Below are 17,438 nucleotides of genomic sequence, written 5' to 3' on the forward strand. Positions count from 1 at the left end.
GTGCAGCAACAAAATGATCAGTAATATACTATCTTTTTCATCAGCCTTTCACTAGTCCCAACACACTCCTAGGGCTGCATCTTAAAACAGGAATGAATGCAGATCACATCTTTTGGTTCCAGTCTATTGTTCAAGAGGTTCCCAGTCAAAAGCTTCCAATGAAGTCAACTTTCCAAGGAGCATTCTGAACTCAGAACTTATGCAAAATTGATGTATACAAAAGACATTTAATATTTATTATAATTACAGCAGCTTTACACAGGCAAGTTAAAAAGTTAAAAATATCCCAATTTTTGGATTCATGATTTCTTTCAGGACAGTTGGTCAGCAGGTCCCTGGGATATCTGTAGGCACCTTTAAGAGTTCTTCAACTTCTTCTTGTAAAGCCTCAGCTTTTTCACTCAGTAGCATCTATAATGGAAAAAAAACCCCAAACATTAAAAAAAACAAATACAAGCATTACCTGTAACTGTTTGACAGGTCAAAACACCACTTCTTTCCAGACTTGTACCTGGTCTATAAAAAAACCTCCTGCTGCTGCTCACAGGACTGCAGTACCTTTTCCTCGAAGGACTAACATTTTCACAAGTACTACTGACTTTTTTTTTTACAGCTTAGCATATAACCACATGAAAAACAGTAACACCTAAATGCTATAGAAATTAACACAGTACACAGCTGGTTTTCTTAGCTCTGCCATTACATAATACACAGAATTTAAGAGAACATAAACTGTTTTGTCTTTTTATTTATTTTCCATGCAGCAATAAACATTTGTAAGCTGTGCCTGCAAAGTTGCCAATTTCTTGCTTTATACAAAACTTCTTATTACAGCATTTTACCTCAGACATAAAAGAACGCCAATATTAGCAGATGCTCAGTCTACTGCCCTGAACTGTTTGTTGCTGGCACTTATAAGCCCCATGGTAGCACACAGAGCATAACACATGCAAGCACTCTTCTAACTCCCCAGGTAGAGAAAGCTTTGTCAGTTTAATGTCTGAGCATGAGAGATTAAGCAAGATTGCTGGATTTGGCACTGAGATAGATGAGGAGTGTGCATACATCCCTTTCTTTTGGCTTACACAGGAGCCTGCAATGTTAAATGTCAATGACCTTTTTTGAAGCACATAACGCCCCTCTTTTAACTCCATGCAAATATACAAAACAGGACTTTGTTATTGACTGCATCACTTTTACAGCTACCACCCATTCATATATTCTAGACATTCCTTAACTTTACCAAGAGCTTGCTATTTTAGCAGAAGCAAACATGAAGCCAGTATTATTGCAACAGCAGATGATTAATGGACACTGAGGAGAGAAAACACTACTGCTTGACACATAAAACATTTCCTGTATTTTTTGTTTAGGCACAACTCTATGTTTGTGACACATCCTTACTCTTGGGTTATATACATGAAGGCAGATATTAAGTGAAGACCCTTCTCATGATGCATATTCAAAACGGAAAATAATTAGAAAGGAAAGAATGACAGGGTGTGACAAAAGCAACCTGAATTAGCGAGGTTAACCCTATGCCTTTTTGGTTTCCATTTCTACAGTACTGAAAAATCCTGTCCTTTTATCACCACTGCCACTAGAATTTCTATAAGGTAAGTCCTGAGGCATTGGCAGAATTGAGCATTTTCAGTTATGACGACTCAGCATGGAGATCAAGGTAGTAGTTTAAATTCTCACATTTCATCAGACAAGCTGTCATACATTTTTGCCCTTTGCTTCCCTTCTGAAAAAGAGCACAACTTTCCCCTATGGTGTATATAACAAATTGTTTTAAGGAAAGTTAAAGAAGTTTGCCTATCATTTCAGGGCACAAGGGTCAGCAATTGCTGAATTCATTACTCTTAACCATCCGAGATCAGTGACACTGTCAAGAACATATTTCAATACATTCTTAATACAGATCAGTATTTGAATCAGCAGTGCCTTTTCTAGTAAATGGAATCCTTCGCTTTTAATGTCATTCCAACATCCACTTCTGACATACTGAAGTACTGATGCAGAGTTTTATAACTTTGTTTCTCGCTTACCTTTGCAGATGAAACAATTTGTTTGGCTTGTCGTCGTGACAAATGCTCAATCATCTTCACCAGAGTTTCTGGATTTGCATTAGCCAAGTGTGCTAAGGTTTTGTACCCTGCGTTATAAAGCTGTTTTGCTCGTGCCTGCAAGCCCAAAATTGTGTTAGATTATTAGAACAGACAATAAGAATTACCAGTAAGTGCCACTTTCTGCACCAACCTCAGACATTTCATATTTGCTTATCAATCCAATTCTCTCTGATTCATCTTTTTAAGAACACCAATACTCACCGTAGGTGGCACTAACTTTCAGCTAAGAATCTTTAGAGCCCCAAAAAACAGATTTACCCCTGATATTTACCTCCCCCCTACCATCTCACCCAGCTCTTAACCCATCCATCATTATTTTCTCTGACGCTAGACGATAGTGATTCTGTCATCCTCTTTTCTTGTCCTGTTTCCTGCATGCCCTGTCACTGACAGGAATGACCATCTCACATTCTTTGGAGGTATCTAAGGGCAAGGAGGGCTGATTTTACTTCACAGAACAGAGCTTTCACAGAATTCCAGAATACTTTCCTGTTTCAAGCTTATTAATATTTTTCCCTTTAGTACCACAGTCTCTTTTTTACATATCTATTTTTACGTGAAGTCATGGCTGTGAGCTCATATACACAGCAGAGACATCACAGGACTGATTCTCTGAAGTCAGATTATCACCAGCATAAGGGGTACACATTATGGGCTTCTCTTAACTTGCCTTGATCCTGTTGCAATGTAAGGCAGCCAAGCAGTATCTGCTCAACAGAGCGTCTGAGCAAACATTTCATTTGCAAAACAAATACTGCTCAAACTTTACAAAGTGTAAATAAAATTGCATTTCTATGCTAGTAGTGGAGGGTACTCAAGGCTTTAGTATCCTGAGTTAAGAAATAATATCCATTTGATGAAGTGTTACACCTCTAAACATCTGGTCAATTACCTTTTTTTGTTTGGGTTGGTTTTGTTTTGGTTTGGTCTTTTTCTCTCCTCTTTTAAAAATGTCTTTCTATTCCTTGTTATTTATTTCATGGCATATGCGGGGTTTTTAGCATCCAACAGATAATGGCTTACAGTACATTATCTTCCTCCATGGTAACTGAGGACTACACATGTTCATCGATGTGAGAGTGGTGTCATTAATTCCACCAAAAATAACTGCTAAATGCCAGCAAATGCTTTCTGTGTTCTACTTTGCTGTTATGCACACAGTATGACCAATGACGCAGAATCTCTCCCCACCAGTGACCTAAATCTCATTAAAAGGCTTTAGATTGCTCTTTGAAAACTGTGCAGGTAAGTGTGCAGAAAATAATTTTATCTTTCACTACAGTAACCTTAAGATTGATTTTATCATTTCCTCCACAGAAGCAAATCACATCATCTGTTCAAGATGACAGTCTACTTCCTACAAATATCAGCTGTCAGTATAGATTTAACTCCAGCACAGAAGTGCCTTGGTAATAGCAGTAATTCTGAAGAGTCTTCTTTGAAATACAACTTTAGCAGAATTCTGTTGTCCAGGCTGGTTTTGCCCTTAGATATAAATGCTCCCATATGGAGTGAGCCATGAAAAAGAGACTTTATTCACCTTTTGCATCCGATTCAGAAAATTCGACATATACAAGAAAGCATTAGGCTTTAAGTCTTCATCTTTGTTTAGCTTCATAGAATAAAATCTTACTGTCACTAACTTCAATAATTTGCTGACAAACTGATTCTACAATAGGCTGGACAGGCAAGCTAGATAACCTGGCAAAAAGGTCCAGTGATTACTATAGCCTTGCACCAAAGTCCAGAAAGATTTTATACTTTAAAAGGAATCTTGGATTCAGAGACTGGTTATGTTTAATACACGCAGCACCGTAAGTGACTGCAGAAGCTTAAGTTGCCGTAGATGTTCACATATTTCTGTGAGGATTTTCTATGTAAATTCTTATTCCTCTTTATTTTCTTTTTTTAAATTTGTTTTCTTTTATTTCCTCACAAACTGAAGTACCCTTACAAAAGAAACCTGGACTCTGTTTTCCAACTGAGCATATAGCTCAATTAGTATGTAAATACAGCATTTTCACTGCTGCTGTGGTAGCAGCCAGAAGAAAAGCACTGTTTTTCCAATACAGAACACTCATTTCCAGCTCATTTCCAATATAGACCACTTTTTCCCCAGCCTTCAGGATTATTGTAAGATATCTTCACTATGTCAAATTCTCAATAAAAAACTAGCTTGGTTTTCCAGCTATACTTGAAAGGCACAGTAACATTTAGCATCCAAGTCTACATTGGAAACTATCAGAAAGCCAGGTTTACTAACCTCTAGAACCCCTGCTACCTCCATCAGAGGGATGAGCTCTGTCCTAACACAGTACGTCAGCTGCTTGGTAAGTTCTGTCAGCAAGGCTTTATAAACCCAGAATTCTTCCAACTCCTGCAGAGACAAGGACCATTAAAAATCAGATCCTAAGTTCCGCATTTTGGGTGTATGACTGATAGAGCTCTGCTACAGCAACAAACATATATTTGGCTTTTGGATAGGGAAACCACTATTATTTCTAGCTATCCTTTCAGGTAGTTAGAGTTGTATTCAGCACTCTGCAGCTGAACATCCCAAAGCTGAGGAATTTCTGAAGGATAAACAATGCATTATTTCAATAAAGGAAAAAAAAATAATCAGGAGAACAAGCCAACTCAGCTGTTTTCCTAAGATGACACAACCAGGTGGCCTTATTTCCAATAGAAAGGTAAAACTGTAAATTTCACCAACAGTTTTGACAACGATCAATGCCCTGCACAGTTTGTATATGTTCACATTCTCAGTGCACAAAGCTTACTTCTAATGTAAGAAATATGTATCACTGTACAAACACGTTTTTCAGAACGGGAAAAAATTTTGCACAGGAAAGGTAAAATAAAACACTTATGTTCAGTTCTAACATGAAAACAATAACCCCAATTTTGCAAAACCAATCCCAAAGACGTTATTGGAATATATTTAACACACTACCTCACAGAAATGCAGAACACAGGAGGCGAATGAGGCAGCGGAATTAAGGAGATTTTGCACGTATCCTCGTGACATATTAAATTTCTCTGAAACACTCCATATATTGGTCTCTTTCAGTAGTGTATAAAGCACAAATGTCAGGTACAGCCTATTTACCACAGCACTGTCCACAGCCTAGGAATAAAGCAAGTTAAAATTCAGAGCCAGCATCATGTTTGAGATATTCTGCTAGTGCTACAAGGAAATTCCTTTCATTTCTACTCCTTCGCATCTCTAAAACACGTCTATATTATACCCAAAGACACTAAGCAATATGAAGAAAGCCAACCAATGAGATTACAAGAATCTTAATGAACAGAACAATAATAAAGAACACTAGCAGAAAAATAATCTAGAATTTGTAAGTAATCAAATTAAATGACTAAACTCTCATACCCGAGTATGAGAAACCTCCAGCCTACCTTTCTGATAGCTTGACCAGAAGCCTTTTTAGTAATAAAGCTTTCAGGTACTCCCACAATATCCGCCACTTTCTGCTCTGCTGCACTTAGCTGGTTGAACTAAAATAAGATTGATTACAGTCAAGATTATTTATTTGTTGACAACCCATTAAGAGTTACAAGTGTTACAAATCAGAAGAGCTGCAGACAACGTATGATCTATTCAGCTGTAAAAAATAATTCACATCGAATTTTTGTAATACCAGTACCATCCGCAGACAGATCATTTGCTTTCCCTTTTCTTCTGTGAATGACAAACTTTCATTCTTTTTCATCTTGAACTCCAGTGGTTTGGAAATACATGAATGTATGCGTTCTACTGATAAACTTCTGGTGTGCCTGCAGATGAAGCTTTTCTTTTCATAAATGTGTAGCCTACGCTAGCATTAAGGTTCACACAGCATCACTCTTCTTGCATCCCTAGGTAAAAATGTCTACTTGTATGTTTAAGATTAAAGGTGAACAGGTTAAAAAACTCCAAAGAACTAAGTCACATTTAAGTACTCAAATATTTTTGAGTACTTGAGCTGAATAGTCTAACTGTCCCTCTCTGAATGCCACATTTTAACAAAACTAAATAGATTTTACCCCTAGTATACAACACTTTACAGAAAAGTGAGTAGTTGAATTACAAGTGGATCTTACAGAGTGTGCAAGACTAGGCTAGTGACTGTGCTTTTCAGGTTGACATGAGCATAGTAACCTGTAGGAAGGTACTGGTCACAGTGTAATAATTGCAATTACAATTAGAGTTAGGCATTAACTTCAAATATGAAACAAGGATTAAGACTGAAGACTTAATATTTTCTAGCAGATTTTGCTCCCAAAACTACAGATGAAATGAGTGAGCATCAGAAGGTAAATACAGGTTTTGATTAATTTAATAGTGGTTTTCTTGCAATACTATGATGATTTGGTTAAATTTAAGTATTTTATAGTGACTTTTTGTTCAAGATTGACCAGAACCTGACAATGACATGGCTAGCAGCAAGGTTAGAGACAGGATTTGGAGAACTGGCAATTGAAGAGGTGTGTTTCATGCTGCTGTTTCCCCCAAACAAGGACAAATATTATAGACAGACACCACAGCTTAGGTTTTTATACAGTACAGGAAAGCACTCTACCTCATGACTGAAAAGTAACTAGCACACAGTACTTCCATCAAATTGTTACCCCACTATCTACATTTCCTATGTGTAAGCATTTACTTAAAAATTATTAAGTGGGATTACTATAAGCCGCAATACATGTTTGCTAGTAAACTCTCACCTGTCTCAAGTATATCATCCAATCTGGGCTACAGTTAAAAGTCATATCATATGGAGTTGCCAGATACAGAAGATGGAGATTGCTCTCAAGAATCAGCCCTTCCAAACCTTTCTTCAATTCTCTGTAAAGAAGATTGCAGTATGCCAAGTCTATAGACCCTATAATAAGCACACAACGTATTGCAATTTTAAGTAGGCATACAGAGTGTAATAGATTTTAACACAGAGTCAATGTTTTCTCTATTTTCCACAAAAGCTTGTTATGCCATCTAAATTTAAGAGAAATAACTGTAACCTGAATAATTGCTCTAACTTGAGCAGTGAAACTGAACTGAGGAAAGGCAGGCACCCATTTCCACGTATGTCTGTTCTGTATGTTTTTGGAGTGTTTGTGAATTGCCTTGGATTTAATAAAAGCCTGGAACAATCTTGTAGATTGAAGGAATCTTTCAGAGATTCTTCCTATTCCAATTGCATTCCAGACTCCGTATATTCATGCTATGACAGGAAAACAGAACTTTCTGATATCCTCTTTCTTCTTTATTGCAATTGGCCTGCATGTCATATGCTTCTTTCCCCCCCTAGCTTCCCTCTAGATTAAGAAATATCCCTGTTCACAGTATCTAAACAGAACAGTGAATTATAAAATGATGTTGTGAGCCATTCTGATTACAAACACTAAAGCAAGTATTTAAATTTTTTTTTTGGGGGGTACAGTTCTGGTTTTACTCCCATTGTGACCAATGTTAATTCACTCCATTCCCATCATGTTCAGTCATGCACTACTTTGTTCATTCCCATTTTCAGCCCCGCACATCATTTAGTAATGAAAACTCTCTCTACAACTTATTTTTCACTGCAGTTTCAGACTAAAGATGGGAAAAACATATCAAATTGAGAGAAAGCTGAGATGAAAGGGTTTGTTGAAGTAAAGCTTAAAATAAGAATAAAAAAGTCTCACCTTTATATGTAGCTTTACCCAACGGTGTGACTGTTAGCATGCATTTGGAATTGTGGTCCTTCTCAGATATTCTTCCTTTCAGGAGTCCTTTTTCTATTAGATTTTCTAGCCCATTTTTAGTTATCTCTGAGAGGCTCTTCTCTTTAGACAGCAGATGCTGCTGAACTCCCACCAATGTACCATGCATAAATTCGTTGACTTCCTCAAGGGTAACTGCTATCTGCACCAGTTTTGCAAGGGATTAATTAGCACGTTTAAAGGTGTCATTCCACATAACACAAGACATAAGCTATAAGAAATAGTTTACTGAATAGAAGAGCAGTTTGATATCCTGTTCATGTGTTTCTATAGAAATACACGACAAACAGTATGACAGACTATGATGGATCTGATGGGACGGCTCTCCACCTGTTCTATTATTCAAGCTACTGAATCACATTGTTTCCACTGTTTCTATTTGTATTCTTGAAATCAAGTATCCAAAATGAAAATATTAATACGGTAATGTATCATAAGGTAAATAAAATTATGACTTTTACAGGTTTGGAAACAGTCATGTTATGTGATTACTTGCTGTTACAGAATAAGTTTGATTAGCTGTATTCTTGTCTCTAAATAGTCTTGTTTAACATAAGCTCAGCACTAGAAGCTAAAGTAATTGAAGCCTTAGGCTGCAAAAGCTGACCGAGAGTAAACTTTTTGATAAAACTAATGCTGCTAACACAGAACTAGCTGCATTTCGCAGATGCAAAGGGAATGAAGAAGATAAGGACCAAGGAAACAATTCCAAGAGAATGACATAACTTCAGAAGACCAGCCCAGCAAAAGAGAAATCCAGTAAGAAATCGAGAGACCATCAACCAGAATTAAGTGGTTGGACTTGGGGATCAGGTGCTGAGTGGTACAAGTATAATTGGGGGGCATGATCTGGGGTAGGGGGTCACACTCAAGAGGCATCTAGCTTGAGCTGTAACCTGAGAATTAAATAAAGGGGAATTGGAAAACTTGTCTTGGCCCTTACATGAACCAGCAGGATCCTAGGATCCGACCCTGTTATGGCAGCTGGTGTTTGTAAATCTGTAACACTTGCTGAGTTAAATAAAAACACTAGTCAAATCTTTGTCCTTCTCATCTGATTAGAAGTCGTGCTGAACTTTTTAAGGCAATCTGTTTTTAAAAATCTGCTTTTTCTATAGAACCAACAAATAAGATTTTCTTTGCATTGCCAAGCACGACTTAAGTTACTCACAGAGAAGACTTAACTGATACCTTCAGTCCAACCAAAGATAACAACAGGCTCTGCATTCCCTTGGTCAGTTCCAGCAGAAGATTGCTGTAACAGTTCTCCAAAGGACTGTTAACTAACTTCTGAACCTAAAAAGAGCAAGAAATACATTAGTTCAGGGAAAATATTTATGCATTACTTTTACACTTTAAAAAATACTGATACTCATGACTCAGCTTATAAAGAAAGTAACTGTAGGTATCTGGAGTTTACAGTTCATGCCTGAAAACAAACAACATGATGGTAGATTAGAGGTATTACTACATAAGTCAAATACTTGCAACATTAAGAACTGAACAAAAAGTAAGCTAGGAAGCTCAGTTCCTCACATTTAACCCACCAGCTTAATACAACAATTTAAATTACCAACAGCTTTGCAAAAATTACCAAGTGCTTGTCTTTTTCTTGCACTATGAGAATACTTTCTCCAGCACTGTCAATACCCGCTCGACCAGCTCTGCCAATCATTTGTTTATACTGGTTCTTCTTCAGGAAGTCACTAGCAACATAAGGAGCTCTCAGAATAACCCTGTAAAGAAACCTTTAGTAAGTTATGCTTTATATTAAAACTACTAAGAAGCAATACCATGTTACAAATGTGTTCTTTAGATATGCCTCTTGCTTCATAACTACGATAAAAACCAAATACACCTGTTTGAACAGATGTGTAAATCAACCAGAAAAACATTTAACCATTTGAGGTTTATTCAACTATAACCCATGTTAATTATGTTTTGCAGAGCCTTTGGAACTGGTCTTCACACCTACTCAAAGGCCTGAGTTCAAGACTGACAAATCACTGAAATATAAAATAAACCCTACTGAAAAACATCAGCAATACTGACCACACATCAGTGATGGTAGAAAGACAACACTTGTCTGTATGTACTTATTTTTTTTCTTCCCTCAGATGTATTATTCAAACATACACACACAAACTGGATTCGTAACAGTATTTCATCATAAGAGTACCGTATCACCAGCACTCGTACAAGAACAGCTAAAACATTTGTGTTAAAACACACTCAAACTTTCTCTCCTTAGAAAGGATTTATTTTACAATTTAAACACTGTTCTTAGGACAACATCTAAAGAAACTGCCATGAATTCCTTATTTTTCTGGATAAAATTACTAAAATACTGAAGCATTTCCTCAATTTATTAAAATATCCTTAATCTACTCAGGTAAGCATTCCCCTGCTACGCATTCTGAGGGACTCGCTACTGACTCACATTTCCTATATAAAAACGTTGCAGTCTTAATTGTGCCCCGAGTTGAACACAAAATCCTTTATACTTCCAATTTGATAGTAAAAACAGAAACATACTTTAAATCACACTGATGTTTGCATGAAGTTACTTAAAGCAAATTAAAAAGTAATTAATTTTTTACAAAGCAGAAGTTAATGAAACAATGAAAGGTTTCAGTTACTAACCGTCTAGCTGGCAGGTTGACTCCAGCAGCTAAAGTAGCTGTGCAAGCAAGCAGACACAGGACACCAGCAGAATATGCTTCCTCTATACTTTTTCTTTCATCATTTGTGAGCCCACTATGATGATAGGCAATACCAAAAGGGATTGTTTGCTTCAGAACAGGACACACACTTCCATTTCCAATATTCTTTAGGTTCTTGATGAGATCTTGTTTCTCTTTCTCCTGGTGAGCTCTAAATTCTCTTGAAAGAGGAAATGCATTATTTTAGACTTCGAACAATCATTAACTAGTTGATTTTTTTTTTAAAGACTACGCTTACTATTTCTGTCCATTATCCATTCCTGTAACTAGATCTGAGGTTGGAGAAACAGTTATTCACAGTAACTTTAAAATAGCAACGCACAAGAGACTTAAGTTGCAATAGAACTTGTTTGAAAGCATGCGTACAAAAGGGATCAAATATTGACTGGGTGTGAGTGTTGAGTACACTCAAAAATAGAAAGAGAGCTAATATCAGGTCCCAGTGATGATTACAGTTATACCAAAAGTGGTTCCAACTTTGATAGCAAGGGAAGGTGTTGATATTTATTTTAATATAATTTCTTCCTACATACAATTTAACTTTGCTAGACCACTAGGAGTGTATCAAATCACACTGAAGTGAAACTCTATTAACTCTATGAAACTCTCTATTAACTAAGCCTGGTTTAGAATTCACAACTTACATTTGCAAACTAGGTATGGAACTGAGATACTCAGTTGAGTAGTAACATACATGACCAAACACCAGGATATAGAGGAAATATTTCTTTACTAAGCTTGCAGAGACCAGTGCCAAAGGGATACAGGTTTGATTAATTTAGTATGCTTTTACTTTTTTCTCTATTATTTGTCCCCTGTTTAGATTTCTTTTCAGCTAATTTGTTTTAAGATGAAAAACTGTCTTGGTAAAACATTTGTTTAAGAAGCCTTGAGCAGTTTCCTATAATTTATGCATTTAGTAACTTTACATGACTCCATATTCAAAGCATTTACTTCTGATCACCAGGGAAAGTCACTTGCAAACAAGTGTAAATAAATCCTAAGTTCTGACCAATTATTCCATTTATAATTAAAAAAATCATGACAAACTTACTTCTTGAGGTACTTGCACACCATTGACGCCACATTTTCACAGTTTTTTTTAGTAGGACAAAAGATTAGGCAGGAATATTTGGGAATAACCTCAGTAACCAGTGCAATGATGTGGTCAGGATCTGCTTTCTCCAGATTACTAGAATACTATCATAAACACAGATTGACAAACATTTACTTTTTAAACTTTGAAATTAGGTCTTAAACTAAGTATTCAATACTTGTTCTCAACCTTCACTAGAGCACTTATTTGCTTTAATCAAAAAGCTGTAGGATAAGCTTCTCTCTCAGTCCCCCACTTGCAGAAGTTTGTAACACATGTGGCTTGAACTGGAGGTTACACAAATGTAAGAACCGAATACTTTGCTTTTTCCCCTTCATACTTCAATTTCTTTTAGTGACACCATGGTGATGTCACTTGTGCTACTGGCAGTCTACCATAACCCACAGTTTTCTTCGTAAAGGTTGAAATGAATCCCTTTAAGGCATTAATAAGCTGATAACAAAAGAGATGCCTTCTTTCAGTATCATCTAAGAGTGATCAAGTGTTCAGAAAATATACCAAAACCATAAAGCATTAGGTATCTGGAATACTCAAATCCACTGCTCTTCAGATGTCAAAACACTGAAGAATCTCCTACCTCTACCTTAAGAACAGCAAAAAACCATTAAAATCAAATAAAGTGTTTGGTATCGTCAAGGGCTTTTTCCTCCTCAAAGCCTACCATTTTCTCTCTCACAGGTATTACAATAAAATACCATGTTTAAGTAATTTCATTGGTAAAAGCATGGTAAACTAATCAGTGTAAAATAAAACATTTCTCAACTATAGTTCAAAGGAACTATTAAGCACTTCTAGTTTACCTTGAAATTAAGACGACGTGTAAAAGTAAAGCCATTTTCTGTTTTGCTGTCCACTGCGTAAATGGTGTCCTGTATCTTTACGTATTCCTTTAATTCTACCTAGGGAAATAAAAGCCATAAACAGAAACTTCAGTTAAATTACCAAGTCTTCTCTAAAGATTAAGCTATTACTGATATACAGCTAATGTTTTTTGCTAAGCATTACACTTCACATACATACATACACATACTTGCATGCACACAAGTGCACACTCCATCAAATCAAGATTTTTTTTAAAGTTGTTTTAATTATCTGCCTTGAGAAAGTGTCTAGTTATAATGAAGAACACGACAAATGTTGTATCCCATGAGTTATTAACAAATCGTTGTCACGACAGTATTCAAGCACCAGTAGTGCAGACTGTACTTACATCAAATGAACTGTAATGATTTATCACAGTAGCTGCAATTTATAAATCGGTTTAAAATTGCACAAGTGGCTTAAGACAACAATATACAGGTACTCGCATTTGTGCATTTACAAGTGCATAGCACTGTTTATTTTACCGGTACAACTGCAAGCAGTAGCAGGCATTATATTGCGTTACACCATGAAATTAAGTACAAAAGCTGTGACTAGACCCTAAACAGATTTGCTATAATTCTGAAGCCAAATATGGTTTTTGCTAGCTCATGGTATCTTATATACAGACCGGTCTAAAATTATTAGAATAGTACTCCGCTTGCAGGAACTTCTGCAGGTCTCCAACATTATTTAAAGTCGCACTCATTCCAATGATTTGTGTGTCTTCTGTAAAACAGAAACGGACATGAATTTATTAACATGTTCACAATTTTTAACATTGCTGCTCAGTATTTAATTTGTAAGCCTCCTTCTTCATTGTTAGTCTCTTTAAATGCCAAGGGGGCAGGCTTTAATGGGGATACAGTTCAGAAACATTACCTTACATGCAAACATAAAAAAGGGAATGCTTCTCTATGCAAGTATTTAATTGGAATGGCTAAGGGGCTCCTATGAAGAAATGGAAGACATTTGACAATACTCAAGATTTCTCAGAGAAGAATCAAAAAAGCTTCAAAAAACACCTAGCCCATCAATCGTTACAGGATAAACTGACACTGACACTTCAGTGAGTAAGCATTGTTACCGCATGGAGTCATGCCATGTTTTTCAGAAGTGGCCAGACCACCACAAATCAAGAAAGTAAAAGTAGGTCTTCTCTCTGGAGATTCCATCGCTACAATATTTCAGTACCATTACCTGCAGCCATGACTTACTACTAGTGTAAAGAATTTTCGCAAGAGTAATTTCCAGCGTTGCTCCACGGCTTCCCTCACCAAGCATATGCAACTGTGCACAGAGGGGAAAAAGAAAATGTGAGGATATTACTAAGTTAAGAGTATTTCTAAGAAAAACCCCAAGCAATTATGTGTTCCTAAGCAACTATTAGAGGAACATCTTTATTGGACTTCCTCATGAGAGCCCTCTGGTAATCTTGACTGCTAAGCTCCTTCTGGAATTATAGTCTTCCTGAAACAACTTTTAAGAATCACAGAAAAAACAGAGCCAAGAGCAAACATAGATAACAAGATTTACCTTTCATTTAACCAGACCATAACTGACACAGAAACAGTTAACTCCTGGCAGTAAACAGTCAGTGAGGAGATCTTTGTATCCATCAGGCTAAATAATTTTTAAACAAATTCTATTTTAAACAACATTTACAGTGGAAGCTAATATAAAAAACCAATTCTGGCAGCCAGCTACTACCAGAAAAAGCAGATGTTCACACTTAAGCCTTCTTTTGTTCAGAAGCTATAGAGCCAGCCAGCCTGAAGCATCCCATCAATTAAACATCCCTGTTAGATGTTACACATGTGACTCAACCCCAAAATCAACCCTTAGGAGAACTCAGCCACATCACTGGAAAGCAGAATACGGGACAATTCTCACAGTCAAATGTTAGTTAATATTTTTCTTTTTAAAGGTTTTATTTAGTCATTATTAATACCAGACACAAAGTCTCATGGTTCCACATTTAGGAGTTCAATTCTGGGATACATAAAGTACATTCTAGATGATTAAAATTATTTATGTATTTTGTAATCCATTAGTGATGTCTAATTGACAAGTAGTTACTAAGTAATTCACCATCAACCACTAACGTAGTAGATGGCTCAATACAGAATCTGTTGTCCTGATATAGCAACAAATGCTTCAGTTAAAGAAAATTAACACTCAGTACTACAAAATTATGTACTGATGTAGTGAGTAAGTAATAATAATAATAATTCCATGAGAAACACTAAAAAGGCAAAACCAAGTAATCAAAAAAGTGCTCTTTGTTAAAAACTGCGTATCATGGATATAAAAAACGGCATTATTGTAAATCTAAGCAACATCTTGTAACATACCTCATCTACTACAACCAGACCAAGGTCATCAATTCTTTCTGTTTCAATTAAAGAATTAACTAGAGCATGTCCTTTTTCTATAGTAGCAATATAGAGAGACTTCTTTGTTCTCCTCTTGATTGGTGGAAATCTTCCTTTACTTCCTGCATATTCTTCAACCAGGAAACCCAGTTCTATCCCAAAACTCGATAAACCCCTAACCTGTTGAAAACCAAAGATCAATTAGAGAATAAACTCAGGCTCATTTTGGATTTCAGAGCTGCTTCAAGAACTCAACATACATATGTATGACCCACACCACCATCAGCTGACTTCGTTTTCCAACTGCAAAGCTGAAGGGTGGACAAACATTATCAAACTTAGGTTACATCTGTTCTTTAAAATTCACTTTTCCTTTATATAAATAAAAAGCTTTTATTTCAAGACTATATCTTTAGCAAGTGTGGCAGTACAGATCTAAGACTGCAGAAGTATACAAGAGATTCCAAAAAGCTATTTTGAAATTAAGCACATTTTACTTTATAAGTCAGCACCGTCGCCTCACAATTTCAGTTTGCTTTATTATGAAATTACTGACCCTCAGAGCAGCATTTAGGAGAGCGGTCACTCACTTCCCATCATCTATTTATGAAAATCATGGAGTTTGCGAGCATTAGTGTTAAAACCAGCTGAGTAACAAGGCACATCACAAGAAATAAGCAGTATCAGAAACATTGTATCCAGACCTTTTCTTGGACAATGGCAACATAGGGCAGGATCATCAGAACATCTTTCTGCCTGCAGAGCAATTCTTGGAGGATTATTATTTCAGCTACAAGTGTTTTTCCACCACTGGTTGGCAATGAGTATATTAAATTCTTTCTTTGCTGCAGAGATTCTAACATTAAGCAATCATGCTGCCATTCTGCAAAATTAAAAAATAATTCTTAGCAATCCCTAGGGGCACGTTAATCAATATCAAAATGCCTATATTGCATATAAAATACTTTAAGCCTAGACTTTGAGATTTTTTCTTCAATAAACCACTAAAAAATTTCAGTGATCGAGCCTTCCAAAGCATTCTATGAGCCATATCAATCTTCCCCACCCATCTAAAAAATCAAAATAACCACTTAATAAAACATAACAACCACTTTCCAACATTGTTTACATTAAATATTACCCTAACGTAAATATTTTTTCAGTGTAATGGGTAAAATGGAAAACACTCTACTAGCAATTTTTTTCAACAAACCATTAGTTACATTACCATAAAGTGTTTCAATCCCTCGAAACTGTCTGAGCAGATCTTTAACTTTACTAGGTAATCCATAAAAAGGGCCTATATCAACAGAAGATGATTCAATAGTTTTCCTAGCAACACAAATCTCTTCAGATAAAACAGCTTCTTTAAGCTGCTTTGTCTTGGAGATCTGTAGAGTCTGGGCTTTGGCATTTCCAGACATAGCACTTTTTAGATGGCTTTTAAGACTTCCAGTTTTAAGTAAATCACACTTAGAGTCTGAGGAAAAGTCAGTAGTTTTGTTCCTGTGGTCAGCCTCAGGACAAAAAGATGACGGCCCATTGATTTTATCCAAGGAAGAACTTATGCATTTATCCCTGCTTTCTGTGCCCGCAGATTTTCTAGAACTAGAAGAAAGTTCACCCATCTTCTCAAAATATAAAAGTTGTGATGATGGCAAGACATCTAAAAGGGATTCACTGAGTTCTTGACTGCTATCCACCAGGTTACTTTCTTTCATTCGGAAGCCCCCCTCTTTGTGAGCTTTAAGGTCAACGATATTTTCAGAAGTAGAAATATTATCTTCTTTGTTCTGGTGAATTCCCGAGTGAAGATTCCTAAGTCTGATATCTCCAGCTGCTTTAATATCCATATTCTTATCCTGCAGGTATTTGTGCTCTATAGCATCAACTTGAGCTACCAAAGAGTCATTTCCATAAAAGCTGTCATAGTCGCCGAACATATCTTCTTCACTATCATTACTACACTGCAAAAACATAACAATGGCTATTAAAACTCCACACTACCACCAAAGAAGGCAACATAACTTGCACAGCACACACATCTGATGTAAGTCATTTAATTCTTCTCCAACTTAACAAGAAAGTGAAATATTTTTTCTGTGTTGTTTGTGAGGAAAATCTAGCTTTACTTCTCAAAGGCCAAGTTGGACAGGGCTTTGGGCAACCTGGTCTGGTCGGAGGTGTCCCTGCCCATGGCAGGGGGGCTGGACTGGATGATCTTTAGGGTCCCTTCCAACCCAATCCATTCTGTAATTCTACATGCTTTAACATCGTGAAACTTAACCTACAAGTAGACATTGTGCCTGCATAACTACTTGTTAGAGATGAGTTGTTTTCTTTTAAAGTTAAAGCCAAAACTCATCCCCTTTCACGGAAAGCCAGACCCTTCCCCGACCAACGACACGCAGGCCAGGTCCTGACCAAGCCCCTGAAGCTCCCCCGCCTCAATGCCCAGCCCTAGGAGCCT

General features: G+C 36.6%; 1 protein-coding gene across 1 annotated transcript in view; it reads right to left on the bottom strand.

Moving 5' to 3' along the window:
* Positions 1–324: 324 nt before the first annotated feature.
* Positions 325–17,438, bottom strand: part of HELQ (helicase, POLQ-like) — a 17,296-nt gene continuing 182 nt past the window's right edge. The window contains exons 2-18 of the mRNA XM_010191836.1: positions 16,197–16,935; positions 15,673–15,851; positions 14,948–15,148; positions 13,811–13,883; positions 13,225–13,322; positions 12,533–12,631; positions 11,670–11,815; positions 10,536–10,775; positions 9,487–9,628; positions 9,084–9,188; positions 7,815–8,034; positions 6,855–7,012; positions 5,547–5,645; positions 5,086–5,259; positions 4,396–4,509; positions 2,052–2,186; positions 325–411 (exon numbers count right to left, since the gene is read on the bottom strand). Coding sequence (XP_010190138.1) covers positions 325–411; positions 2,052–2,186; positions 4,396–4,509; positions 5,086–5,259; positions 5,547–5,645; positions 6,855–7,012; positions 7,815–8,034; positions 9,084–9,188; positions 9,487–9,628; positions 10,536–10,775; positions 11,670–11,815; positions 12,533–12,631; positions 13,225–13,322; positions 13,811–13,883; positions 14,948–15,148; positions 15,673–15,851; positions 16,197–16,935 — 3,009 coding nt within the window. The remainder of the gene's footprint in view (positions 412–2,051; positions 2,187–4,395; positions 4,510–5,085; positions 5,260–5,546; positions 5,646–6,854; positions 7,013–7,814; positions 8,035–9,083; positions 9,189–9,486; positions 9,629–10,535; positions 10,776–11,669; positions 11,816–12,532; positions 12,632–13,224; positions 13,323–13,810; positions 13,884–14,947; positions 15,149–15,672; positions 15,852–16,196; positions 16,936–17,438) is intronic.

This window comes from Mesitornis unicolor, unplaced genomic scaffold, assembly GCF_000695765.1.
Source record: "Mesitornis unicolor isolate BGI_N332 unplaced genomic scaffold, ASM69576v1 scaffold13119, whole genome shotgun sequence".
In the NCBI taxonomy this organism is placed as follows: domain Eukaryota; kingdom Metazoa; phylum Chordata; class Aves; order Mesitornithiformes; family Mesitornithidae; genus Mesitornis; species Mesitornis unicolor.